The sequence below is a fragment of the Peromyscus leucopus genome, chromosome 2, assembly GCF_004664715.2.
Source record: "Peromyscus leucopus breed LL Stock chromosome 2, UCI_PerLeu_2.1, whole genome shotgun sequence".
NCBI lineage: Eukaryota > Metazoa > Chordata > Mammalia > Rodentia > Cricetidae > Peromyscus > Peromyscus leucopus.
The window spans coordinates 135,752,839-135,779,605 of NC_051064.1; the positions used below are offsets into that span (position 1 = coordinate 135,752,839).

The 26,767-nt window shown below is 47.9% G+C and overlaps 2 protein-coding genes across 4 annotated transcripts; one reads left to right on the forward strand and one right to left on the reverse strand.

The window, feature by feature from the left end:
- Positions 1-867: 867 nt before the first annotated feature.
- Positions 868-16,046, reverse strand: Tmem50a (transmembrane protein 50A). The gene is made up of 7 exons (XM_028875464.2): positions 15,908-16,046; positions 14,040-14,144; positions 10,545-10,657; positions 7,285-7,352; positions 5,589-5,681; positions 3,177-3,237; positions 868-1,311 (listed from the first exon to the last, which is right to left on the reverse strand). Exons 2-7 carry the CDS (start codon positions 14,130-14,132, stop codon positions 1,266-1,268), a joined length of 474 nt encoding a protein of 157 aa, XP_028731297.1. The 5' UTR covers positions 14,133-14,144; positions 15,908-16,046; the 3' UTR covers positions 868-1,265.
- A 6,504-nt stretch (positions 16,047-22,550) lies between these two features.
- Positions 22,551-26,767, forward strand: Rsrp1 (arginine and serine rich protein 1). 3 transcript variants are annotated; one of them, XR_003735131.2, is made up of 5 exons: positions 22,551-22,950; positions 23,062-23,670; positions 24,409-24,963; positions 25,168-26,177; positions 26,308-26,767. XR_003735131.2 is itself a non-coding variant. In XM_028875463.2 (5 exons), the coding sequence occupies exons 2-5, from the start codon at positions 23,121-23,123 to the stop codon at positions 26,422-26,424; spliced, it is 897 nt and encodes a 298-aa protein (XP_028731296.1). In that variant the 5' UTR covers positions 22,552-22,950; positions 23,062-23,120; the 3' UTR covers positions 26,425-26,766. The 3 variants fall into 3 exon arrangements, 1 of the variants encoding a protein (XP_028731296.1); XM_028875463.2 differs by having other exon boundaries at positions 22,552-22,950; positions 24,409-24,554; positions 26,094-26,177; positions 26,308-26,766; XR_003735132.2 differs by lacking the exon at positions 26,308-26,767 and having other exon boundaries at positions 26,094-26,154.

Below are 26,767 nucleotides of genomic sequence, written 5' to 3' on the forward strand. Positions count from 1 at the left end.
CCTCTAGCGCACCCGTTCTCTCGGGGTCCCTGAAGCACCGCTTCCGATGGAATGGTTGCCAGTTTCTTTCTTTGACTTGTTTAGATTTCATGAGTAATTTCTTCCTGTGCCGTGGTGAGCTTTTGTTTCTTCAGGATGTCTCTGTGCAGCCTCCTCTCCTGGCTCCAGAAGTTTCGTCCTTCTCAGCAAGGAGCATCTCCATTGGCTGGGGAGTTGGCGTGCACGTTAACGATGTAAGTCCGGTGCGTCTTGGGTGCTCAGTTCTCCTGGGCATCTCCCATGACTGAAGAAATCTACGTCCGAACTCCAGTTCTGCAGGACTGTGTTTGAGTATGCACCGCAAAAAGTCTGGGCCACTGTGTCCAGCCCCACACACCTACCAATTCTCCTAGTATACTGCCAGGATGGAACACATCACTTTTAAAAAAAAAAAAAAAAATTTACTTGTTTATTTATTTGTTTGTTTATTTATTATGTATACAGTGTTCTGGCTGCATGTATCCCTGCAGGCCAGAAGAGGGCACCAGATCTCATTACAGATGGTTGTGAGCCACCATGTGGTTGCTGGGAATTGAACTCAGGACCTCTGGAAGAGCAGCCAGTGCTCTTAACCGCTGAGCCATCTCTCCAACCCCACACATCACTTCTTTAAAGTGCCATCTGTCACATACTTAACAGTCTGGGCAGTACAGGTATTCTTAATGTGAACACAGATTTGAAGCTCTTGACTTAATATGGTTTGAAGGGTCTCTGGGTGGAGTCAGGAACCATTTTCCACAGGTTATCTTAGGTCATTTCATGAAAAGGAAGCTGCACCATTTCCTGGCAGAACCACACAACCATATACACAGTACAATGAGAAAGAACTCCGACCACTGGATAGTTTTTAATAACAAGAAAATGTTTATACATTATTCAACATCAGACACAAAAGAGGCCGTGCTTCGGAAACACTGGATCCCAGAGCGAACCCTCACCCCCAAGACTCCACCACTTCTCCCTAATCGACTCTTTAGACCATGATAGAAGCTGACAAAGTTACTCATGTCAACAGTTCCGCTCCCACTGCCAAGCTGATCAGGGGACGCCACACTAGACTGTTGCAGTTCACATAGGAGTTCATGATTCCAGCATTATACAATTTTAAGCTGAGATTTAGACTCAGAAATAAGTTTAGAAAACAGCATTACAAAAGATTGGGTGAGCAGTGGAAAAAAAAAAACAAAATCCCATGCAGGGCGGCTGTGCTGCAGAGGTGGATGTCTTCACTGCCATAAGTCCTCCGTGCGGCCGAACTTAAAAACCAGCCCTCTGTGGACAGAGCAAGAAGCACAACATGACTGTCTGGGCTGGGAAACTTCTAGAAGGGTAGGAAGCATGTGACGGAGAAACATCACGGAGCTGAAGAGAAGCATCTGAGATCCACACACTGCCTGTCCTAGAGACATGGATCCTTCCTAATGCCAGACTGCTGCTTCTGACTGTCCCCAGACCTGAGCTCTTACTGCTGAGGCTCTGAGAAGCCAGCCAGTGTTCCGGAGTGACCATTACCTACTTGATCCTACAAGACTTTTGGGGGTGAGCCGGGATGGAGCACAGGCCTGGGGTGAGCGTGCTAGCGCTGAGCTCCAGTACCATCCGTACACCTTTACGGGCTGTCTTGGTGGGCTAGGCCCATCCAGACAAACGAGGCGTACAGTCTTTGTCCTCGGCCCGCTCACATCTGATAACGTGTGCCACAAACTTCAGACCAAACACCAAGGAGGCCTCAAACAGAACTCACTCTCCTTGAAGGAGTTCAATTTGTTGTTTTTATGAGATGGGGGTCTTACTGTATATAGCCTTGGCTGGCAAGGAACCTACAATATAAACCAGACAATCCTCGAATTTACGGCAATCCTCCTGCTTCTGCCTTCTGCCGCTAAGATTATAAGCACAAATCACTGCCTTGCTGTCGGTTTCTGAATTTGTCTGAAAATGATTCAGACAAAAGCAGGATGGCTCGGTGGATAGTGTTTGCTGAGAGAGCCTGACAACCCAGTTCCCTGGAACCTGTGTAAAGGAGCAAAGAGTGAAACGTCTGTTCAAAGCTGTCCTGTGACTTCAAGAGTGCGGCAGCACGTGTGCATTTGCACACTCACCTCCACACACGTACACAGTAATAGAGAAGTTAACTACATTAAAAAAAAGGCTCCAAGAGGATGGTCGTATGGAAACGGGCTTTGATTGATCACCAGGAGCTCCAATGACATGGGGTGGGCTGGCTGGTCTTATGTCACCTGGACACAAGCTAAAGTCAGCAGAGAGGAAGGAGCCTCGATTCAGAAAATGCCTCCAGAGGCAAGCCTGTAGGGCTTTTCTTAATCAGTGATTGTTGGGAGAGGACCAGCCGGTGGTGAGTAGGGCCATCCCTGGGCTGGTGGTCCTGGGTTCTATAAGAAAGCAGGCTGAGCAAGCCAGAGGAAGCAAGCCAGTAAGCAGCACCCTCCATGGCCTCTGCATCAGTTCCGGCCTCCAGGTTCCTGTCCTGCCTGAGTTCCTGTCCTGACTTCCTTTGATGATGGACAGTGGTGTGGAAGTGTGAGCCGAATAAACCCTTTCCTCGCCATGTTAATGGGTTCTGGTGTCTGATCACAGCACCAGCAACCCTAACTAGGACACAGTGGCTGGAACAAGAGCTGGTGGGATCATGAACAAGGTGCTTCTGGGTGAAGACACAGTACCTCAGAATGTGAATGCCAAGAAGCCAAGGGGTAAAGGCTGAGGGGTGGAGCTCCATGGTAGAGCTAATGCCTAGAGCGCCTAGTGAGGCGGGGCAAGTCCTGCCAGGCCCGGTGGCACACACCTGTAGCTCCAGCTACTTAGGATGGTGAAGTCCAGCCTGGGTTAGAGAGGAATTCCTTCCTTTAAAGAACACATGCACACGCATACATGCACACGCATACACACACACACACACACACACACACACACACACACACACACACACACACACACCAGGTGTGGTGGTGCACACACAGCAGCAATCCCATTTCAAGATGTTGAAGTGGGAGGATCTTGAGTTCAAAACCAGTCTAGGTTAAACAGTGACACTCTGTCTACACACACACACACACACACACACACACACACACACACACACACACACACGACAAAGAATGAAAATCAGAACTTACCCAAAAAAGATGAAGGCATTCTGGAAAAAAACAGCAATTCCAGGATACACTATGGACTTTTCTGTAAGAACAATTGCTACAGTTAGAGATGTACCAGCAAACACCACCTTCTTGCCTGCCTACCATAGCTGATGGCTGGCAGCGGTGCTGGGTACATTAAATGGCATAATGCACGGCAGGCAGCACTGGTTTGGTAAATGACAGACCCCCCCACTCCCGCTCAGGTAGGACTGCTTCCTGAGGGCACACGACCCACGAAGGACACTGCGAAACATGCTGAGGACCCTGCGGAACAGAACTGATAACTGTCCGGCCCTCAGGGAGCCGCACCACCAGGCCTGGAACAACCAGGGGAGGAGACAGAGCAACCCAGGAGAGGGAGTGGGGAACGTGGAGACATTAGACCCCGAGGCCAGGAAGACCCCAGGAAGAGCAGACCCCAGAGCAAGGGCAGGAGGCAAAACTCTGAGGCAGGAGAGGCAGCATGGGAGGGAACGGCTGCCAGGTATGAGAAGTGAGAACGGGGAGGAAAGAGGACAGTCCCGGGGGCCAGGCAATCATGACAGGGAAATGTGACCAGAGCCAACCTGTCCTAACAGGATCCCACTGCAGGCAAAGGGAGAGGCAGGACACCTGCCAGCAAGTCCTTTCAGAAAGCAGGAAGAGACTGTGGTAGGCTGAAAGGGGTGACAGCCATGGAGCTGCCGAGAGGTGGCTGTGAGGTGGGTAGGGTCAGCATGCACTGCACCCGCCTGGATGCTCAGGGCGGGAGAAAGGCACCTTCTTTGACAGGCCTTGGCTGGGGGCAGCAGTGACTGGCCTGCACATCTGGAAGGGCACAGTAACCTTACTGAGAGGACAAAGACACAGCAGTGCCCCGCAGGAGCCCTGAGTACCGAGCTGGGATCTCATCATCTCTGCCCCAGGCTGTCAGAGCGCTCACTGATGGACAGCTCAGGGCCTGGGGCACAGACGAAGGTCAGCTTTCTCATCCCAAAACAGCCTCAAGTTCTGTCTAGGCCTCTACTACTCCACATAAACAGACATTACCACCTCCAGGTATAGTGGCTCACATCTTTAGTCCCAGCACTCAGGAGGCAGAGGCAGGCAGATCTCTGTGAGGCCAGCCTGGTCTACACAGTGAGTTCTAAGACATCCAGGGCTCCATAATGAGATCATGTCTCATAACAACAATAGTAACAAAACCAACCAACCAAATCAGACTGGGCTGGTCCCAGCTTGGCCAGGCACTATGTTTTTACTAATATAGCGACGGTCTATTTTATATGGATTACTAAATACGTTTCCTATTTTTCTAGGGTCTCTCAAGTGGAATTTCAGCCAAGGGACCCAGGGCCTTTTCCAGCTCTGGCTTTAATAGCACATGCAACTGTTAACTATTTTTCCTATGTAAAAGAAGATAACACTGCATTACCAAGGAGGCATAACTAAATAAAAGTCAAATGTGGCAACATGGCAAATACATGTAACCTCAGCACTGGGGAGGTGGAGAAGGAGAATCAGTAATTCCAGGCCACCCTAGGCTACACAGCAGGAACTTAGGTGTGGTGGTGAACAGCTATAATCCCATAATCCCAGAATTTGGGAGTCTGAGTGAGGCCAGAGCTACACACCAAGAGTCAGTTTCACCAAAATAAAACAAACAAAACCAAAAAACAAAAACAAAACCGAGGGCTGTCGATGAGCTCGGTGGGAGAGTGCCTGCCTCCAAAGGCTCACTCCTCAGCACCTCCACGGGAGGTTAGCGCTCTGCAGGGATGACGTCACAGTCATTGACAACTTGATTGGAGCACAGCCACGCACCCCCGCCCCCCCACCATGATGGGTCTTGAGTGCTCTGACCTAATCAATGAGCGAATTCAACCATGGATTCAGACTCTGAGACAGAGGGAGTAGAGGGACGGAGCAGGCAGGCCCTCCCAGGAGGAGGTGGGTCATGGGGCCATGCTGTGAAGGCCTATCTTGGTCCTGGCTCATTGCTGTTGGTCCTGTTTGCTGGCGGTGAGCATCTCTAGTGCACAGAGCCATCCGCTCCTGCTGCATCAACACCAGAGCCCTGGAGCTGGATGACCTTCAACTGTAGGCTCCGGCCTGAGCCATGACAGACCCTCTCTTTAAGCTGTTCCTCTTGGGTCACAGGGCTGAAGACTGTATTCTAGAGTTGAGCGGAGGGCGTGGAGTTTATCCCATTCCTTCCGAGCACCAGGTGAAAGAAAAAAAATTTACAAAGCTAACTACTGATGGGAGGAGAGATGTCTCCAGGTAAAAGAAAATGTAACAGTTGACGCATCTATATATAAAATATTGTTCAAAAAAAAAGTTTAACCTAAAGTAGACAGTTTTGATGTAAAATCCCAGCATGGGATTAAAATGTAACTAGCATTGTCTTACCCTTAGCAACATAACCTCCAAAGAGAATCCACATGGATGCAATCAGGGATCCGAAGGCCAACATGAAACCGATGAAGAGCCAGATTCGAGCACCTGCAAAGACAATCACGGTACCACAGCTGCTCAGCAGATGGCTGTCGACTTTATAAAGACAATTAAAGTCCAAGCTGAATGCATGTGCATGCCTGTGATCCCAACAATTACAGGCAGGAGGGTCTGAAGTCCAAGGCTAGCCTGTGCTACCCAAGACCCTGCCTCAAAAACAACCAAGGGGCTGACAGGGGGACCCTCAGGTAAAGGCACTTGCTGCCAAGCCTGATGCCTCAATTTGCTCCCAGGGATCCAAATGGTAACAAGAGAGAACTGACTCTAATAAGCTGTCCTCCGACCTCCATACATATGACATGTATGCAGCCACTCATTCCCTCTCCACCAGATATGGGTGGTCGAGGTAGAAGGAATGCCAGCCTGTACTACACAGTGATGTGGCCAGCAAGCGCTACAGAGACCCTGTCTCAAAAACAAAAACAAAAACCCACATATAGCATACACACACTCATAGATATGATGTGCCATACATACAAGCAATAGAAATAAACAAATATATGCCTAGTGGTGGTGGCGGCGGCGGCGGCGGCGGCGGCAGCAGCGGCGGACGCCTTTAATCCCAGCACTCGGGAGGCAGAGCCAGGCGGATCCCTGTGAGTTCGAGGCCAGCCTGGGCTACAGAGTGAGTTCCAGGACAGGCTCCAAAGCTACACAGAGAAACCCTGTCTCAAAAAATCAAACCAAACCAAATCAAACAAAACCCACAATGGGCCAGGCAAGGTGACACACACACCTGTGATCCACATACTTGCAGGTTTGAGGCAGGAGGATCAGAACTTCAAGGCCATCCTTGGTTATACTAGAGAGTTTGAAGCTAGCCTCGGCTACCCAATATCCTGTCTCAAAGTCAGGGACCAGTGAGATGGTTCTGTGGGTAATGTGCTGGTTATACAAGTCTGAAGACATGAATGGCATCCCTTGAACCTTCCTAAATAGCCAGACGCAGGGCTTAGAAGAGGCTCAGCAGTAAGAACACTGTTGCTCTTCCAGAGGACCTCAGTGTGAGTCCCAGCACCCACATGGAGATCCAATACTCTCTTCTGGCCTCTGCAGGCACCAGGCACACATGCACACAGACATGCATGTAGGCAAAGCATCTGCACACATTAAAAAAAATGGTCTAAGATTATAAACTATTTCAAGATGCTAATGCAAGCCAGGTATAGTGACGCACACCTATAATTCTAGCCCTTACGAAGCAGAGGCAGGTGAACCTCTGAGTTCAAGCTCAGCCTGATCTACATATTGAGTTTCAGGCCAGTCAGGGTACATAGTGAGACTCTGTCTAGATAAACAGACAAACAAAAAATGCTAATACAGGTAGTTTAACGTGCTACGGATTCTGCTTTGCAAACACTGCCAGCTCCTGCTGTCTGCTGCAGCCTGAAGACACTTAAGGCTGTTATTGCTGAGGTCATACACTCAAGCCTGGTGGTTTTTGCACTCACAGCCTGCTGTGACCTATGCCTTGGAATCCAGCACCACCCCATCCTGGACCAGAACCCCAGCAGCCTGACAAGCACCCTTCAGAGTACTGGTCTTGCTTCAGGGAAGGAAGGTTGGTAGTAAGATGCGGGTGTCTGCTCACCTGTCTGGCCCAGACAGCCTTCACTGTAGCTGTCACCTCGCACTTGTCCATTCGATACCGCGTTAATCCTGTGGGAGGGAGAGAACCAAGAAGTCAGGAGCTTTCCCTCCACGGAGCAGCCGTCTACAACATCAAATTACTAATGCAATAAGCTAGGCTTGCCCATATTCAAGGTGAGGCCTCCTGAGTCTTGAGTCATGGGTCCATATGACTCAAGTCATGTAAGGAAGTCCCTTCAAGTGAGACATGTCCTGGAGCCACACCTGTGGTCTAGACAGGGAGAAATGGCGTTGTTTGAAAGCTTCCAGCCTCACCCAAAACTTTTTGACGCAGTATGGACAATGTGGAGCCACAAAACCTAGTTCTAACAAGTTTTCCGGGTGATTCCAATGCTTGTGAAAAACTGAGTGACGGCTTAGCAGTTAAGAGCATTTATCCAAGTTCAGATCCTGCCTCACCAACCATCTATAACTGGAGCTTTTTGGGGATCCGAAGCCTCTGGCCTTCAAAGGCAACTGCACTCACATGCACGTACCCATATACATAATTTAAAAAATTAACCTTAAAAAACAATTGAGTAGGGGCTGGAGGGATGGCTCAGAGGTTAAGAGTACTGGCTGCTCTTCCACAGATCCTGAGTTCAATTCTCAGCAAGCACACGGTGGCTCACAGACACCTATGATGAGATATGGTGCCCTCTTCTGGTGCGTAGGCATGCATGCATGCAGAACATTATACATAATAAATAAATAAATCTTCAGCCTTTAATCCTAGCACTGAGAAGGGAGAGGCTGGCAGATCTCTGAGTTCAAGGCCAGCCTGGTCTACAGAGTGAGTTTCAGGACAGCCAGGGCTGTTACACAGAGAAACCCGTCTTCAAAAACAAACAAACAAATCTCAAAAGGTTGTGTCAGAACATGGACAGAGGTGGGAGAACTGCCATGAGTTCAAGACCATCCTGGACTGGAGTGGCCCCTACTCAGACACATCAAGCTCGGGGAACCAACTGTGCTCTGTGCAGTGTACCTGTTCTCTGGGTGCACTTCCTCCAACACGAACAGCCTTCCCACCCTGATGAGACTTCCACATTTCTGTTCTTGCTGCATAGACCTTCCTTCACCTTGTCTGGACCTGAGTGCCTGTGCTGGACCGCCCTCCTATGGGGACCCATGTCCCTCACTGCCTCAGGCCTGCCTGTGTACCTGAGGATGCCTGCCACCTTTGACTCCACTCACCAGTGTATCTTCTATTTGGTTTTGTTTATTTTTGTTTTTTGAGACAGGCTCTGTGTAGCCCTGGATGTCCTGGAACTAGCTCTGTAGACTAAGCTGGCCTAGAACTCAGAGATCTGCCAGCCTCTGTCTGAAGTCTGCCTGCTCTCTGTGCAGGGTGGTCCTACTGTGCCTCCCTCAGTGGCTCACAAGCCTCTCAATATGCTAGGAAAAGATATTTACACATATAAGTGGGAGAAGGGATAAAATGTGGGGAATCTGGCAGCTGGACTAGGGAAAGGCTGGAAGGGATGACTCTAAGTGCTAAGATTTATAGGTGTCTACCACCATGCGCAGGATATTTCCCTCCATGATTATAAAATATACTATAGCCAGGTGGTGGTGGCGCACGCCTTTGATCCTAGCACTTGGGAGGCAGAGGCAGATGGATCTCAGGGAGTTTGATGCCAGCCTGGTCTACAAAGCAAGTTCTAGGACAGCCAGAGCCAGAGAGACCCTGTCTTGAAAAACCAAAAATAAATAAATAAATACAGTACAAAATAAATTCTGCAAGGTCCCTATACCTGGGGTGGGTATATTTTCACCTCCCCCTGGGACACAGCCTTTCTGTGAGCTACAAAGAAGGAACAAGAGGCACATCTGGAGAAAGCAACATCTGGAGAGATGAAAGTGTTCTGACTTAATCTCAGAGACTGACACAGGTGTACATATAATAAAAATATACCCAGCACTGAGGCAGGAGGATCATAATGTTCAAGGCCAGCCTGGGCTATATATGTAGACTTCTTAAACCTCAACTCTAGTAGCCCCCTGACCCCTCTCTATCCCCGACCCCTCTCCAGCCCCGAACCCCTGCAGCCCCTGACCCCCTCCAGCCCGACCCCCCTCCAGCCCCTGACCCCCTCCATCTCGACCCCCTCCAGCCCCTGACCCCCTCCAGCCCGACCCCCCTCCAGCCCCTGACCCCATCCCCGACCCCCCTCCAGCCCCGACCCCTCTCCAGCCCCGAACCCCTCCCCAGCCCCTGACCCCCCCTCCAGCCCCTGACCCCTCCCCAGCCCCTGACTCCCCCTCCAGCCCGACCCCCCCTCCAGCCCGACCCCTCCCCAGCCCCTGACCCCCCCTCCAGCCCCTGACCCCTCCCCAGCCCCTGACCCCCCCTCCATCCCCTGACCCCTCCCCAGCCCCTGACCCCCCTCCAGCCCATCCCCCTCCAGCCCCTGACCCCCCCTCCAGCCCCGACCCCTCATCAGTTCTGTTTTTCTCATCTGCACCTGAGTCATTTAACTCTGTCACTGAATCTCACTTACTGACTGTCCCCCTCACTCAGCTATGGACTGTTCCTGTTTCGGTCTCAACCATTTCTCTCACACTGAGAAGAGAGGTCAGGCCGTGAAACCCATACCTGTGGGAGGGTGAAAAACCCGAAAGGAAAACACAGTTTCTGAGGTGAACGGGAAGTTTTAAACTGTCCCCTGCTATGACAGAAGTCAGCACACCTGAGGAAAGCAGGGAGACGCTAGGGTAGTGGAGAGAAGGAACTGCCACTTCTCCTCAGGACAGCGTCTTGCTGGCCTTGGGACTCACGGCAATCCTCCTGTCTCAACCTACACAAGCGCTGGGATTTTTGTCATGTTTCTTTCTTTTAGGTTTATTTTATGCATGTGTTTTATCTGCATGTATATATGAGTGCCATAAAAGGGCACTGGATCGCCCGGACTGGAGTTGGAGGAGGCTGTGAGCCGCCATGAGGTGTTGGGAATCAAACCCAGTTCTCCTGTCAGAGAAAGACATGTTCTTAACACTGAGCCATCTCTCTAGACCCTTTGTCTTGTTTGCTGATGTCAGTGCCTTGGCTGGCCTGAGACTTGCAGCAATCCTCCTGTCTCTGTTTCCTGAGTTCTGGGATTGCAGGTTACAAGAGTGTGCCACTGTGCCCAGCTGTCCTTACCTACTAGAATTTTAAACTGTGTCTAGGATCATTTTAGTCTGCGATACTCTAGGTGGGCAGGGTGACACCACACTTACATGAGGAAGGCTATGGTTGCTATGACGCCACAAGCATGGTATGAGTGGTTGAATACCTCCATGGTGGGATACATAACAGCTGCATCGATGATGATCCACCAGCCTGTGAAAAACTAAAGACAGACAGACAAAATAAGGTGACATCAGCGAGACATGACAGCAACATTACATGGGTTGCTGAGGGGTATCTGACCCAAGAAAACCCTTCAAATGAATTTCCATATTTCTTCAACCATTCCAGCAGCTTCAGGCTTGTGACGGGTAGGTGGCTCACCAGCTGATTAAACACCAGGCACCCTAAACCTGCTTCCACTAGTAGACTTCACAAATCTGTAGCTGATTTTTGTGACCTGTAACTTACAATGTCTCAGGGAGGAGGAGGAACGGGAAGTCGGGTGGGGCTGTTCATGCCTATCAACTGCAGTGTTCAGAGGGCTTCAGGACAACGGATCCCGACTGGCAGAGGAACGGCCTGCTGCAGTTCTAAGACGGGGCTCCAGGCAGATAATGTGGGGTGCGGTGGCACACAGCCACCCCAGGGAGGCTGAGGCAGGAGGACTGAGAGTGAAGCCAGCCTGCGCTACACAGCAAGACACCTCTCACTGCCAAAAAAAGGTTCGCAGAAAGAGCAGTTATCACTGGACGAATCTCAGCTACATCTCGGTGTCGTGAAACTACAGGTCTGCAATTTTCTTATTCCTTTTGATGACTACAATGTGGTCATTTGGTGGCTTCTGATACGATTTTTAAATTCCATTTGAACATGAGATTATATATTGCCTAGCTATATTTTTTTCTGGTTATTATTAAAGAAAAATATATAAAATAAAAACAAAAAAATACTACAAAACAACAAAAAAATCTGTTTCAACCCCCCCCCCAAAAAAAAAAGCCCAACACAAACACAAAACACACTGACTAGGACTCTACAGGATGGCATTAAGTATGCGGAGATGTAGCTTGCTAGTTGAATGCTGTCTGGTGTGCACAAGACCCTTGGCCTCTATCCCCAGTACCACACGTACAAGATGCTATTAACCAAATCCCAGCCGACAGCTTAGAAGGGTTTGAAAAGAGTCTCCTTTCCTGCTCTCACTGCCAACCCGAGGAACCTTGGGAAACACCACCCTCTGCTGATTTGAAGTTATTTTGAGCTATCAAATTGCCTTTAGCAGATTAAAGACAGACCCTTACGTTTACTGATGACGCTTTTATTGGCTAGTACATGCAGTAGCCTGTATTCTCTCCTCCACCCCCATTTAGTGTGTTCAAGATTTAAAAATTTTTTTGAATATTTATGTTATATGTCTGAATGTTTTGGCTGAATATATGCATCAAGAATGTGCCTGGTATCCATGGAGTTCAGGAGAGGGCACCAGAACCTGGGAAGCTAGATTACAAAGGGTTGTAAGCCACCATGTAGGTGTTGGGAACTGAATTTGGGTTCTCTGCAAGAGCAAGTGCCCTTAACTCTGGAGCCATCTCTCCAGCCCTGCATTCAAGGTAGTTTATTCATAGACTAAAATTTAATGCTTTTCAAAATATAAGAGTTTCGGGCTGGAGAAATGGCTCAGAGGTTAAAAGCACTGGTTGCTCTTCCAGATGTCCTGAGTTCAATTCCCAGCAACCACATAGTGGCTCACAACCATCTGTAATGAGATCTGGTGCCCTCTTCTGGCCTGCAGGCATACATGTAGGCAGAACACTGCATGCATAATAAAATAAATTAAAACAAAACAAAACAAAAAAAATACAAGAGTTTCTAAAATGGTATTCAATGTTGTCATAACTTTGGAAAAACATATGATTTTTTTTTTAAATATGACAAATCTTTCAGAGGTCCTGAGTTCAATTTCCAGCAACCACATGGTGGCTCACAGCCACCCATAGTGGGATCTGATGCCCTCTTCTGGCATAAAGGCATACATACAGATAGAGCCCTCATACACATTAAATAAATCTTTAAAAAAGTATCTAGAAGAAAAAAAAAATGGAGGCTGGAGAGATGGCTCAGTGGTTAAGAGCACTGACTGTTCTTCCAGAGGACCTGGGTTCAATTCCCAGCACCCATACAGAAAAAAAAAAAAAAATATATATATATATATATATATATATATATATATATATATATATATATACATACATACATACATACATACATATATTGTGGGAGCCCGTTCTCAGGTTCCTTGTGGCTTTACCCAGCAGGTCCGAATAGAGGATGATCAGGACCACGGGCCTGAGTGCAGGTGTCTGAGATGCTCTGCACTTGGCTGTGCTGGGGGAGGAGGTCTTTTGCTCCACCCCTTGGCGTCTCTATAAAAACCTTGGGCCAGAGACAGTCGGGGCCCATTGGAATAGGTTCCAGGCCCTCTCGAGGCTATCCTTTATTTTCTATCTGTTTATCTCCACGATATTCTCCGCTATAAATCCTTCTATCTAATATTTCCTGCTGATTGCACTCAAGAAAACTCTGGGGAACTGTGGGGGTGGTGGGTAAACACCCCACAATATATATATGACAAAAATAAAAAGTCAGAGACTAGGTAAAGAGAAAATATTTAAAGTTGGGTTTCTAGTCATTCACTTACTTAAAATTTCTTCCTTCCAGGCTGGGGCTATAGCTCAGTGACTGAGAACTTGCCTATTCTGTGAGGTTCTGGATTAAGTGTCTAGTAAAAGTATTTCTCTTCAGAACAGGAAGTGGGTAAGATCTTAAACTATGTTATCAGACTGCATGAGGAATTTGCCATGTAAATGACAATTTTATTTTGTAAATCACCTCTGAGCATTATATTTTAAAGGTCAAGGTGGGGCACACCAGCACCTGGGAAACAGGAAAAGCAGGAGCTTAAAGTCATCCTTGGATATACTAGAAAGCCAACATGAGCTACATGAGACCCTGCCCACAGGGGGAAGATCTTGAGTTTCCTACTACTTTTCCCTACAAGATTAAGGGGAATATGAACTCTGGATAACCTGATAAATGGGATTATCTGTCTTGACTAGTTCAGACCTGATTGTTTCTCTAATCCTTTCTTTTCCTTCTTTTTTTTAATTAATTAATTTATTTATTTATTTATTTATTTATTTTTCGAGACAGATTTCTCTGTGCAGTTTTGGTGCCTGTCCTGGATCTCACTCTGTAGACCAGGCTGGCCTCGAACTTACGGAGATCTACCTGCCTCTGCCTCCTGAGTGCTGAGATTAAAGACGTGCGCCACACTTAGTCCTCTTCAACCCTTTCTTAAACTTACTGTGCTCACTGAGAGGAGGCATAACCCATACAATAAATAAATGCAAAAAGTATGTTTCATTCTGCCAACTATTAACAAAACTACTAACACTACTACTAACAAAACTCACAAATAATGATGTTTTCACTAAGTAAATTTGGTGATCAATTTTTTAAGCATACATTTTAAAGCCAACACACACAATCCAAAAGGTCTATAGACACATATCAAGGAGGGCCAAAGCCTCAAGGATACTTACGAGAATGCCAGCGGCGATGGAGGCAATGGTGTTCCGCTTCTCCCCCCAGTCCATGCATTCCGAACACCTTGCGCCTTCTAGAAATCCAGACATCTTTTCAGGTCACTAAAACAAAACCAACATAGCAAAATAAAGTACTTTTGTTTACTTGCTTCAAACCTGGCAGTGTTCCTGCAAAATAACAGCTCATTTCTAATCTAATACAAGTTACAAAGTACTATTATTCTGGCTCTACGTATTTCTTCAGAATATCTGATGTAGCTTTTGGGGAGAGTGAGGTTTGAACCTAGGGCTTCATACATGTTGGAGAAGCAATCTATAAATTAAGTCCCCAGCCTGTTTCTGCGTGTGTGTGTGTGTGTGTGTGTTTGAGGCAGGGTCTTTCCCAGGCTGCTCTCAAACTCTAGGTAATCTTCCGGCCTCAACCTCCCATATGTTAGGACCAAGCCAGGATTTATTTAGCTTTCGATAAAACTGCCAAATTCTAACTCTGGAAAACAAAATTTTGATTCACTCAGCATATACATAATTTAATTTGAAACATGGTTTTCAGTTGTGAATGGTGTGGTGGCTTGTGCCTGTGATCCTAGCATTTGGCAGGCTGAAGCAGGAGGACTGCACTCAGGCAGGGGCCGGCCAGTGGGTTTCAGGTTAGTTTGTCTCAAAAAACAAAACAATTATCAAAACCAAAAACCAAGAAAACAAAATAGGATTTTTTTGTATTTACATAATATGAAAGAAGGTGATTACCCAAACCTTAACAAAAATGTACTGAGCTCCTCAAAGTTGTTACACTCTATTATTCCAATTCCATTATTATTTTAATTCATGCAGTCCTTTAAATAAATGCGCACAATCACACTTGGTCCTCCAGGGCTGTTTTCTATAGCTTTAGTTCCAAACTAAAGTTACTATTTGGTTTTGCTGAATGAGGACCTGATAAACTTTGGTTCTAAGTTAAAAACATGTACTTAGATAAAAAATACTTCTAGGAATTTGCACATTTTATCATGAATGTGTGTTTTTTCATGCCCAGATTAAGAAAGGAAACTATGAACTATGGGTTTTATTTCTACCTCATTTCTTTTACAATATTTCTTAAAGCCTGTCTTCGAATGTCATTACTAAGTAAAGGGCACTCATTTTAATATCTCTAACTCTGCTCCTAGTGACGTTTCAGCATCCCACACAGAAAGTGCAGACCTGGAAGTAATTCGGACTAAAAATAAAGACTGTGCTGTCAAATTACCACAGCCAGCCGAAACTGTCTTAACAAATTACATAAAAACCTCCCCTTCAAGCTCAACTGTGCAGACCCGGCCCGAGAAACATCACGTGATCTTTATTTCACAGAATAATGGGAAACCCTGAATTATACATAGCTCGCTCACAGTGAATGAACACCCCAATTCCCACATAACTCCTAAGGAGTGCGATTTCAATTTTGGCTCCCTTTAACAAGCTAAAAACTGACACATCTTTGGGGTGAGTTCGGGTCTCAAAACACACTCGTTTTTATCTAATGCTTGAAAAGAAAAGCAACCCACTATGGTGTAATTGTCGGTTCACCCCAACGGCTCCACCCGAGTCCATTTTTCGCTGCACAATTACTTGACACCTCAAAGGCTGACCCGCCCTGCAGACTGGAGGAACAGGGCGCGGCCACGCGTGGGCCGGCCGCGCTGCTCTGCCGTGGGGTTTGCATGCCCAGCTCGCAGTTCTGGGGCGAAACCCGGCGACAGGAAGCGGCCGGGTAGGTCGCTCGAGCTCAGTCGCGGTGGCGGTGTCCAAGAGCTGGAGCGCGGCCCGCACCACCGCGAGTTCGAGCCCGGCCCGGCCGGCTGCTCCGCCCTCCCGTCCGCACTCACGTCCAAGTCTGGAGCCCGGAGTCGCCGCGCGTTCGGTGGCCTCACTTTACTCCAGTTCCGCAAGAAAACAAAACAGCCACAGGCAACCAGACTCCCGGATGTCAATACGCAGACCCCGCCCTCGAGCCAGTGCGCATGCGGGTCGGGAGCGGGAGGCGGTTCCCGGGGCGGGGTCTCTGGGCCACGCCCACCGCGACAAGTTTGCGCATGTCCAGACGCCCTTTTCCAGTCCCTCTGGTTACCGTGGGAAATACTGGAGTTAAGCCTGTCTTCTGGGACCGAGGAAGGGAGGCGACAGTTTACCTTTACTATTTGTTTTAATTTTTTATGACACTTTTATTTATTTTTGTTGATAATGTGTGGAGGTCAGACAGGACAACCTGTAGGAGTCGGGTCTCTGCATCCACCCTGTGGGTCCGGGGAATCAAACTCAGGTTATCTGACTTAGCAACAAGTGCTTTTACCTGCTGAGCCATTTTTCCAGCCCAATGGTGACTTTAGTGAGGCCGGGGTTGGCCCCGCTCTGATCACAGGTCTATGTGGGTGGCAGGTAGAGTCAGGTCCCTGGGTCCCAGAATGGGGGAGGAGCTCACGGCAGTACTAGACAGTAGGGACTCTCCAGGCCCATTTTCTCCTTTGATGCATTGAATCTATGTGGCTTTAGTTGGGGATGGGACATTAACTGATTAGTCTATTAAACTAATAGACTATTAAACTATTAGTCTATTAAACAGTGTCCTGCTCCTCCCTGCACCCCCACAGTGCTGGGGCTGGAACCCAGGGCTCTAGTACTCAGGCCTGGTCCTAGCCCCATAACCTTTTCAATATGATGAGTATTTTGCCTGCATGTACATTTGTGCCCCATTTGTGTGTCTGATGCTGGCTGCCTGGAACTGGAGTTACCGCCATTGTTAACGGCCGTGTGCGTGTTGGGAATTGAACCAAGTCGTCCAAGAGAACAGCCAGGGCTCTTAACCACTGAGCCATCTCTCCGTCCCCTCCATGACCTATTTTTTTAAATGGACATGTTTTTCTTAATCCTTAAGATAAAGGTTTATTGTGACTGGCTAATTACTGGTTAATGTCTCAAGGCAGGGGAGTCTAGATCAGGCAGTTCTCTCTCTCTCTCTCTATCTCTCTGTGTGTGTGTATGCACACACATGTATGTGTGCCTATTTCTCTAATTCTATTGATGTCCCTGCTGAGGATGTTACTACTCTGGGCCTCCACATGCTAAGTTGGCACTCTACCAGTGAGCCATACCCCAGCTCCAAAAGACAGGGCTCCCTTCACCTCTGCCTTTTCTTTGTAGCCCTGCCTGGAACTCCCTCTGTAGCCCAGGCTGGCCTCGAACTCACAGAGATCCACCCGCCTCTGCCTCCCAAATACTGAGATTAAAGGTGTGCGCCACCACTGCTGGCCAAAGACAGATCTTTATGAAACCTTTTAAATGTCTCTTACTTGGGCGGTGGTGGTGCACTCCTTTAATCCCAGCACTCGGAAGGCAGAGGCAGGTGGATCTCTGTGAGTTCGAGGCCAGCCTGGGCTACAGAGTGAGTTCCAGGAAAGGCACAAAGCTACACAGTGAAACCCTGTCTCGAAAAAACAACAAAACAAAACAAAAAAGAATAAATGTCTCTTACTAAACCAGCTCTTACTAAAACTTCTACCAAGCTAAGGACTAGAAAGAAGAGCATCAGCACCCCTTTCTCTTTGTGTTGTCTCGACTCCTTTTGACCGTTACTGACTGTATTAGCTACTTGGCTGCTGCTGTGATAAAATACCACGGTCCATGCAATTTATAGAAGAGAGAGGTTACTTTTGTTTATAGAGGGAAGAGTCCGTCATGTGGGGGAGGTGACAGCAAGTAGCAGGCACAGTGGCTTGAACAGGAAGTTGAGAGCTTACATCTTCAATCACAAGCATGAGCTTGAGAACTCGGGATGGGACAAGGCTTTGTAATCCCACACTCCACCCCCAGTCACATACTTTCTCCAGCAAGGCTGCCCCACCTAAACCTACCCAAACAGGGTCACTAACTGGGAACCAAATGTCCAAATGCCCAGGACAATGGGGGGGGGCATTTCTCATTCTGTTATGCAGACCAATACAACTGAAAGATTTCAGTCCCCATGTGTGGTATTACATGAGACTATGAAGGAAGTTGTAGTCTGCAGTGCTCAGAAAGAGAGCTGTACATAGGTCAGACATCCTACAGGCCTGACTGGCTGATGAGGACTTCCATCACTGAAGATCTGGAATGTGGCAGGTCCAGGACCAAATTATTCTGGGCTATCGTTAACCCCCTAAACAGCCACTTACTGCCATCTCTGTGTTTGACTAGCAATCTCGTAACTAGTGGTTTGTATACTCTTTGGAGTATACAAATACTAGTTTCAGCTCTACCTGGCCACCCTACTATTGAGGTAGCCTATTAGAATTGTCATTCATCTGTGCAGTTCTGCTGTCCATCTGCTGTTTGTCCATCTGAACCCTGTCATACCCTTCACCTCTACAGCCTCGGTGGTCTCAATAGTCCTCCGCCTTGAGCAGGGAGCTCCACCTGGCCCTGAGCTCTGCTCAGCTTGGGCCCTGCTCCTCCAGCAGACCTCCACTAGGGTTTCATTATCTTATTCCCACAGAGATGTTCTCTGCCTCCCTATCAGCCCTCTGCTTGCCTCTTATTTGATGTCTCTCAAATGCCTTGGGCTCAGCTATGACCTCTTTAACCCTCAGTGGGCATTCTGTAACCCAAATGTACACATACATAGATTTACTGTGTGCCGTTTGTTGTGTGACTGAGAGTGAGTATTAGTAGTGAAGACAGGCATAAAGGAGCTGTGTTTGGGGCTGCGGAGATAGCTCAGTCGGTGCTTGGCGAATTGCTACCAATAACAATGACACAGCTTGCTGTGGGATGGTCTGTATGGCAAATGTGTTGCTCTGATTGGTCAATAAATAAAACACTGATTGGCCAGTGGCTAGGCAGGAAGTATAGGCGGGACTAACAGAGAGGAGAAAAGAAAGAACAGGAAGGCGGAGGGAGTCACTGCCAGCTACCGCCAGGACAAGAATGTGAAGATGCCAGTAAGCCACGAGCCACATGGCAAGGTGTAGATTTATGGAAATGGATTAATTTAAGATATAAGAACAGTTAGCAAGAAGCCTGCCATGGCCATACAGTTTGTAAGCAATATAAGTCTCTGTGTTTACTTGTTTGGGTCTGAGTGGCTGTGGGACTGGCGGGTGACAAAGATTTGTCCTGACTGTGGGCAAGGCAGGAAAACTCTAGCTACAACAGCTGGTGAATTTAATATTATTCAACGAGTTCTGACAGCCTGGAAAGGCATAATGTGTCCATGTTTGCTTCTGACATAGTGTATTTATAACACAATGGCAAGTGTGTTACTGTGACTTTGAGACCAGCCTGGACTACATGATACCTTTTAGACCAGCCCATGCTTCAGCCTGAGATCCTGTCTCCTTCTTATTTTTTCTAATTAAAAGCGTGTAGAGTCTAAGCTGGGCATGACGATGGACTACTAGCACTTAGGAGGCAGAGGCAGCCGGATTTATGTGAGTTCAAGGCCAGCTTGGTCTACAAAGTGAGTTCCAGGACAACCAGGAACGCAGAAAAAGTCTTGAAAAACCAAAAAATGAGATAAAAATGTGTGTCTGGTGTCCTCAGTCAGAAGAACCCTCAGATCCCCTAAGACTGGAGTGATGGGTGGTTCTGAGCCACTGTGTGGATGCCGGGAACTGAACTTGGGTCTTTTGGAAAGGCTGCACGTGCTCGTAACTGCTGAGCCATCTCTGCAGCACCACCTCCCTCCCCTGGACGGTTCAACTCTCCCACCCTCCCCACTGATTTTTAGGTCCCAGTTCTCTGAGAAGGGCAAACAGGTGTCTTCCCATCAAAGGGCCATTTATCGACAAGGCCCTCACATTCAGGGACGAGGGAAGAACAAACACAGAGGTCTAAGTCAGCTGCACAGAGTCTCAAGGACAAACCCAGCAGCCCCCTCTGAGTCACGTTTGTGCAGATGTGTCCAAAAAACGATAAGACTAAACCTCAGCCAATTAAAGATATACTAATGTAACTGCTGCCTGTTTAACCAATTATGTAGCTCTCCCTGAAACTTCCCTTAGCTGTACATAAAAGGGAGCTTACATGTCCCTCTCGGGGATCATCGCCATTTTACACAGGTAAAGGACCCCACATGCATGTGGTATAATAAATGCTCTTTGTTCTTACATACTATTTGAGTCTGGGGTCTTTCTTCAGCGTTTCCCCGGATCCTACACCCCCCCATTTGGTTTTTGTAAGACAGTGTAGTTTACCATTCCTCTTGGGTGTGGCTCATCCTTTTCCTGAGTACCTAGCAACTCTCACACTTAAATCTACGTTAAAATCCCTTTAATAAGCTCAGCCTCCCCATCAAATTGGCTTCTCCTGAAGCTCTTTCCTGCAGTAAAGTCAAGGATCTAGCTTCACCTGTGAAGGTCTCTGAATCATCTAATCAGTCTGCTTCATCTCTGGCTCTTGATGCCCTGGGGATGGATAGCAACAGTAACACCTGCAGCTTTAACTCAGGTTGATTATCCTGAATACAGACACCAGCATTCTGTGTGTGGGGTGTGGCAGGGGTATGAGGGTGTGTGTGGGGGGGTCCTGCTTACCACTGTTTCAAGATTCTGTTGACACTCAGAATTCTAATAGTAATTATTTGAGAAATAGTCTAATGACTCCCAAGCTGGCTTTGAGTTCAGTATGACCTTGAACTCCTGATTCTCTTATTTCCACCTCCCAAGGGATTACAGGTGTATGCCACTCTGTCTGGGACTTCTAGTCACCATTTTTTCAGGCGAACACTTGATGCTCTGAATTTCCTGCCAAGACCCCTACAGCCTCTTTCCGACTCACAAGCAGAGCCTGGGACTGCATCCTGAGTTGGCTCACGCCTTTCCTCAGCCCAGTTCCCCATTTGGAAATGGGAAATGAGGAGTTTCTGTCTGCCACACAGCTTCCTGAGAATAGTCAGCAAAAGTCCCTGGTGGGCAGGTGTCTATGGAGCATCAAGAGAATCCTCCTGCCTCTGCCTCAGCGGGTATTACAAGTGAGGGCCACTACCACAATATGAGAAAAAAAAATTTCCTAAGAACTTGAGTACTGGCATTATAGGAATACATCACTACTTCACAGCCTTTGTAAGGGTTTTAATTTCTGGGTTATGAGTGTTTCGTGTTGTGGGGTACCCACCAGAGAAGACTGCTCAGACATGGGCTTAAGCCAATGGAAAGTATTTATTAACCATCCAGTGACTGATTACACTGCGTGTTTGGGATCCAAGGGTAGCCCCAAGCTTTTCTTTCTCCGGATGAGCTTTTAGTACAAAAAAAATTATCATGGTTGATATACTTCAGTTAACAAGTACAGTTAGCCAGAAACAGAACTACAGAAGCAAAAAAAAAAAAAAAAAAAAAAAAAAAGCAAGGTTAGTACATTTAGAGACTTCCCCTGAAGTATGAACTTCTTCTTCTTTTTTTCTGAGACAGGGTTTCTCTGTGAAACAGTCCTGGCTGTCTTGGAACTCACTCTGTAGACCAGGCTGGCCTCCAACTCACAGAGATCCGCCCGCTCTTCCTCTCGGGTGCTGGGATTAAAGGCGTGCGCCACCACAGCCGGACTCCCTACAATTTTCAAGGTCACTGTTACGCTTTATGACGATGAATGTTTGGGATCTGTCCTGGAAATAAGTTTAAAGGTCCTGCGCTAATCACATTTTTCTTAGGACAGACTTATTAGGCTGCAGAAACGGCTCATTATTAAGAAGGCTTGCCGGGCGTTGGTGGCGCACGCCTTTAATCCCAGCACTCGGGAGGCAGAGCCAGGCGGATCTCTGTGAGTTCGAGGCCAGCCTGAACTACCAAGTGAGCTCCAGGAAAGGCGCAAAGCTACACAGAGAAACCCTGTCTCGAAAAACCAAAAAAAAAAAAAAAAAAAAAAAAAAGGCTTTTGCTGTGTTACAGAGCCCACGGGCTGAGGTCCCAGAACCCGAATGCTTGTTGCCCACAACCGCCTGTAACTGGTTCCAAGTGATCTGACTTCTCTTCTGACCTCTGTGGGCTCCAGCACCAACACGTAGCACATGCACATCATTCTTACTCCTCAAAGTAAGAATGCGGTCGTCTTGGAATTTCTGTCTCGACTCCGATTACCTTTACTAGCTCAAATAAGGAAGTTAAAGCACACTTTCCATATTAAAACTGCATTTTCCGGGCCGTGTGATGTCCCCTCCCAAGCTCCCGGACAGCTAGGTCGCAGCTGCTCGGGGGAAGGGCGTTGGGCGGGTCGCCGTGGTCTTCCGTGCCCCTGATCCGCCTGTTGAGCCCGCTAAATTATCTGCGACCCCGCCTTTCCCCCCAAATTCAAGATCAAAAAGAGGAAATTAAAAAAAAAAGTAAAAAACCCAAAAGAACAAAGAAAAACAAAGCTGGGCGTGGCGGCACAGGACGGTAATCCTAGTACTAGGGCAGCAGAGACAGGAGGACTGCTGCGAGTTCGAGGCCTGACTGAGCTACCATAGCTAGTTCCTGCCTCAAAAAACCAAAGCCCAAAAACAACCAATTATCCACCCTACAAACAAAAATCCCTGAAAAACAAATCCTCAAAATACCCGGATGTACAAGGCCGGGAGGAAGTGGGGTGGGGGCGGGGTGGCGTGACGGGCCCCGACGCGCATGCGCGTCTCGAGGGCGTAGCCCGAGGCAACCGGCGGAGCGCGAGTGTCGAGTGGCGATTGGACGAGAGGAGAGCCCGCCCCGTCGCGCTGGTGTTTGTGCGCAGGCTCCGCGCTCGGTTCTGGTATTTTCGACGCTGACGTCCTCACTCTGTTCAGTTCGCGTCCGGACTTCGGAGGTGGAGGTTGCTGTCGTCTTCGGTCGATCGAGACGAAGACTCCCGCCGCCTTGGGTCTGTGGTCCGAGAGGAAGGTGTCCGCTAGGCTTTTCTCTCGCCTGTGCGAGCACGTCATCGCTTTGAGGTGAGTCGGGGGGCGCGGTGAGGAGGCGGGGGGAGGGGCGCGCCCTTGTCTCTCCGCGCATGCGCACGGCGCGCTCCCGCCTCCGGGCCTGACCCTTGCCCTTTGCCGTAGTTCCTAGACGCCGCCGCCGCCGCGTTTGCGGAAGGAGCCCGATTCCGAGGGAGGAAGTCATGTCCTCGGCCGCCATGTCCAAGTACGTGAACGATATGTGGCCCGGCTCCCCGCAGGAGAAAGCGTCGCCGTCCAGCGCGGGCTCGGGCCGCTCCAGCCGCCTGTCGTCGCGCTCCCGCAGCCGCTCTTCGTCCCGCAGCTCCGGGCCCGGCTCCCGCAGCTCCAGCCGCTCGTCGTCGCGCAGCCGCAGCCGGCCGCGGCGGAGCAGGCGGTCCCGGTCCCGGTCCCGCAGACGCCACCAGCGCAAGTACAGGCGCTACTCGCGGTCGTACTCACGCAGCCGCTCCCGCTCCCGCGGCCGCCGCTACCACCGGGACAGCCGCTCCGGGCGGCCGCGGAGGTACGACCCGTCGCCGTCGCCCTACCGCTCCCGGAGCAGGTCGCGCTCCCGCGGGCGCTCGTATCACCGGAGGTCGTACTACGCCATCACGCGCGGGCGGCGCTACTACGGCTTCGGGCGCACGGTGTACCCCGAGGATCGCCCCAGGTGGAGGTCCAGAAGCAGGTCGCGCAGCAGGAGCAGGACCCCCTTTCGCCTAACTGAGAAAGGTGGGTCTCGGTGTCACTTCCTTGGGGTCCTGGGCGTTGAATTCAGGACACCGTCAGCCGAGCCACCTCCCCCGCCCTCCCTGAATGTCTTTTCCACCGCGCCGGGTTGAGTCGGCCAGGGTGTGGTTTAGTCAGGTTTGATAAGATTAAACCGGGACCTCTTAACATGCTAGGTAGACTGCACCGCTCTCGGGCGCTCTTCCAGGGTATTTACTTTTGGTGCCAAAGGAGTCTCACTATCCTTCTTGCCGGCGGTTTTAATACAGCCTTTAAAATGTTAATTACTTAGTTTAAGGTGGGAAGAACTTTTTTTTACAATGCGATTTACTGGGGGAAAAAAGCTATGCATTTTGCCTGCTTTTACTGTTAGGTGAAAGTTAAGAAAAAACAACGCTGTTAGAACAAAACTGTAGCCTGTCGGTGGTGGTGCAGGCCTTTAATCCCAGCACTCTAGATGCAAGGGGATCTAGGAATTCCAGGACAGCCAGGGCTCTACAGAACAATGGGGAGCGGTTTTAATCCCAGCACTTGGGAGGCAGAGGCAGGTGGATTTCTGGAGTTTGAGGCCAGCCTGGTCTACAGAGTGAGTTCAGGGACAACCAGGACTGTTAAACAGAGAAACCTTGTCTCAAAAAACCCTGGGGGGCGGGGGTTGGGGGAAGAACGACAGAAGGGAGGGGCACATTATTTTGAGCCTTAGGGAGACTTGGAGAGTAATGAACGTCTTAATGTCCTTAGATCGAATGGAGCTGCTAGAAATAGCAAAAGCCAATGCAGCAAAAGCTCTAGGAACAGCCAACTTTGACTTGCCAGCAAGTCTCCGAACTGTAGCCAAGGAAACAAGCCAGGGAGCAGCTGTTTCGAGCAGTGGCGCAAAGATGGAGGTAAGTATCTTCAGAAGGCTACGCCTGCAGATCTCATTATCCTGTCAGTTGACCATAGACAGCCCTCCTGGGACGTCTTATATCATTTGCCCAGAACAAACCTAACCTTAATCTGACAAATACTAGACCATCCCCTAGGAAACTGGGAGATGATGAACTTGCTTTCATTCTGACACTTGGTTTGTTTTTCCATAACAGTAAAACCACTGACTATATTATTGACTATATTACTTTGTCTTTTTCTTACTCTTTCTAGTCTTTAGAGACTGGAGCGCTCTATCAGTAGCTTTCATTTACAGCATTATGTTCCCAAACGTCTGCTCAGTATACAGTATAGTTTATCTGCTTTATTTCTGTCTTATAGAAATCATGAATGTGGTCTCCAGACAATGATGAAGAAAATCTGTTGGTAATTGATCATGGGTTAAAATGGCCAGAGTTTATGTTCAGACTGAAGTTTAGTTTTTGTTGAAGGTAGTCCATGTGCATGTTAGAGTTTTGGGCTAGAGCTCTTTGTGTAAGGCAGTTTGACAATTGAGTCTAGATACACTGTGTAATGGTGGGGCATCTGTGATCTAGATGTCCCGTTCATAATATATGCAATATATTCCAGATGTTTTGAGAGATTACAGAAGAAGAGGCCTGCTTCACTTGCAGATAAGTTTATTACAATTCTCCAGAATTAACAAAAGATGTGCATTGGCACATTGCACTGTACTTATAATTTAATGCAAAACCTGAATCTTAAAATTGATAATTTGGTCTGGGAATATTGTAGTTCAGTTGCTCTAGGGTGCACAACACCTGGGGTTGTTGTTCCCAGCTGTAAACTGGGTTTAGTGCCCCATACCTGTGATCCTAGCACTGGAAGACAGGATTGTTCAAGGTCATCCTTGGCTACATAAGGAATCAAGAGGCCAGCCAGGGATCTCAAAAATTTGCTTTGTGGAAATTTAAGGTAAAAGTAGTACAATGAGATAGTTTGAATTGCTGTGACCTTAGGGTCTGCCTACTATTTGCTTAGGCAAGTGCTTAAGAGTTTCTCCTTGATGATTGGGGCACCTTTCTCATATGCCTCTGTTATTTTGACAAAGCATTTTCTATTGCACTTACTCAAAAATGAGTTGTAGCCAGGTGGTGGTGGTAGTGGCCCACGCCTTTAATCCCAGCACTCCGGGAGGGGCAGAGCCACTCAGACCTCTGAGTTTGAGGCCAGCCTGGTCTACAGAGCAAGATCCAGGATAGGCACCAAAACTACTACACAGAGAAACCCTGTCTCGAACAGACAAAAACAAAAAACAAAAAAAAAAAACTTGTATCCAAAGCAGGAATCAGGTATTCATGGGGAACTGTGTTGTGTCTACTTCTCTCTGAATCAATATTGTTAAGTGGAAACAAGTTTTTTTTGTTTAGCTTGTTAACTGTGGCAGTAGGTGGAATTTGGTTTGTGTGTCTACAGCTACATTTGTGTGCAGTGGGCTGCTTTTTATACAATATTCAAAAAACTAAGGCTATGTTTAAAATTCTCTGCCCCTCTAGCATTCAGAAAAGCAAACTGAAGATGGAGGTAAAAATCCCAGTGAAAAATCTTCCGCACAGAGAAACATAGCCTTCAGCTCCAATGTAAGTGTGTCCAAACGTCATTCTTGACAATGGATCTGGGGTGTTATTTTACTGTGTAAGCTTTTTTTTTTTTTTTTAATTTTTTGTCCTGATAATCTGGGAAGTTGACTTTTAATTTATTGTCTTACAGAATTCCATAGCAAAACCATTACAGAAAACAGCTAAAGCTGCCGCTGAAGAGACATCATCAGGATCACCAAAAATAGATAAGAAAAAAAGTCCTTATGGACTGTGGATACCCGTTTAAAGGAAAACTGGGGCTGGGGTTGCCTAAAACTGCACTTTACTGAGAGTTCCTGTCCTCCAGCATTATCCTACCTGCTTGAGTCTCTGGCAGTAAATGTGACTAAAATCCATTAAGATTAAAATCCAGAAAGATGCTTAATGGTGACATGTTCACAGTTGAGGTTTCTCTTGAAGATAAGAACACAGACCGACCAGAGAATTGCATACAGATGGGAGTCTTATATATACTTGTAAGTATTGTATAGTATTGCATATATACGAGGGTGAAATTTTTGTAAGACACAGTTGAGTACTGTGTATTTTGTATATTTATTTGTTAATAAACTTTGTATTATTTGTCTTTA

What these genes read in the sequence shown, in the direction of transcription:
- Tmem50a (XM_028875464.2), bottom strand. Translation starts at nt 14,132, where the DNA reads ATGTCTGGATTTCTAGAAGGCGCAAGGTGTTCGGAATGCATGGACTGG. An exon ending in AGGCTGTCTGGGCCAGACAG is followed by an intron (nt 5,682 to 7,284) that starts GTGAGCAGACAC and finishes TTGTCTTTGCAG; the next exon opens with GTGCTCGAATCTGGCTCTTC. An exon ending in AATGCCTTCATCTTTTTTGG is followed by an intron (nt 1,312 to 3,176) that starts GTAAGTTCTGAT and finishes CTCTGTCCACAG; the next exon opens with AGGGCTGGTTTTTAAGTTCG.
- Rsrp1 (XM_028875463.2), top strand. Translation starts at nt 23,121, where the DNA reads ATGTCCTCGGCCGCCATGTCCAAGTACGTGAACGATATGTGGCCCGGC. An exon ending in GCAGTGGCGCAAAGATGGAG is followed by an intron (nt 24,555 to 26,093) that starts GTAAGTATCTTC and finishes CTGCCCCTCTAG; the next exon opens with CATTCAGAAAAGCAAACTGA. An exon ending in ACATAGCCTTCAGCTCCAAT is followed by an intron (nt 26,178 to 26,307) that starts GTAAGTGTGTCC and finishes ATTGTCTTACAG; the next exon opens with AATTCCATAGCAAAACCATT.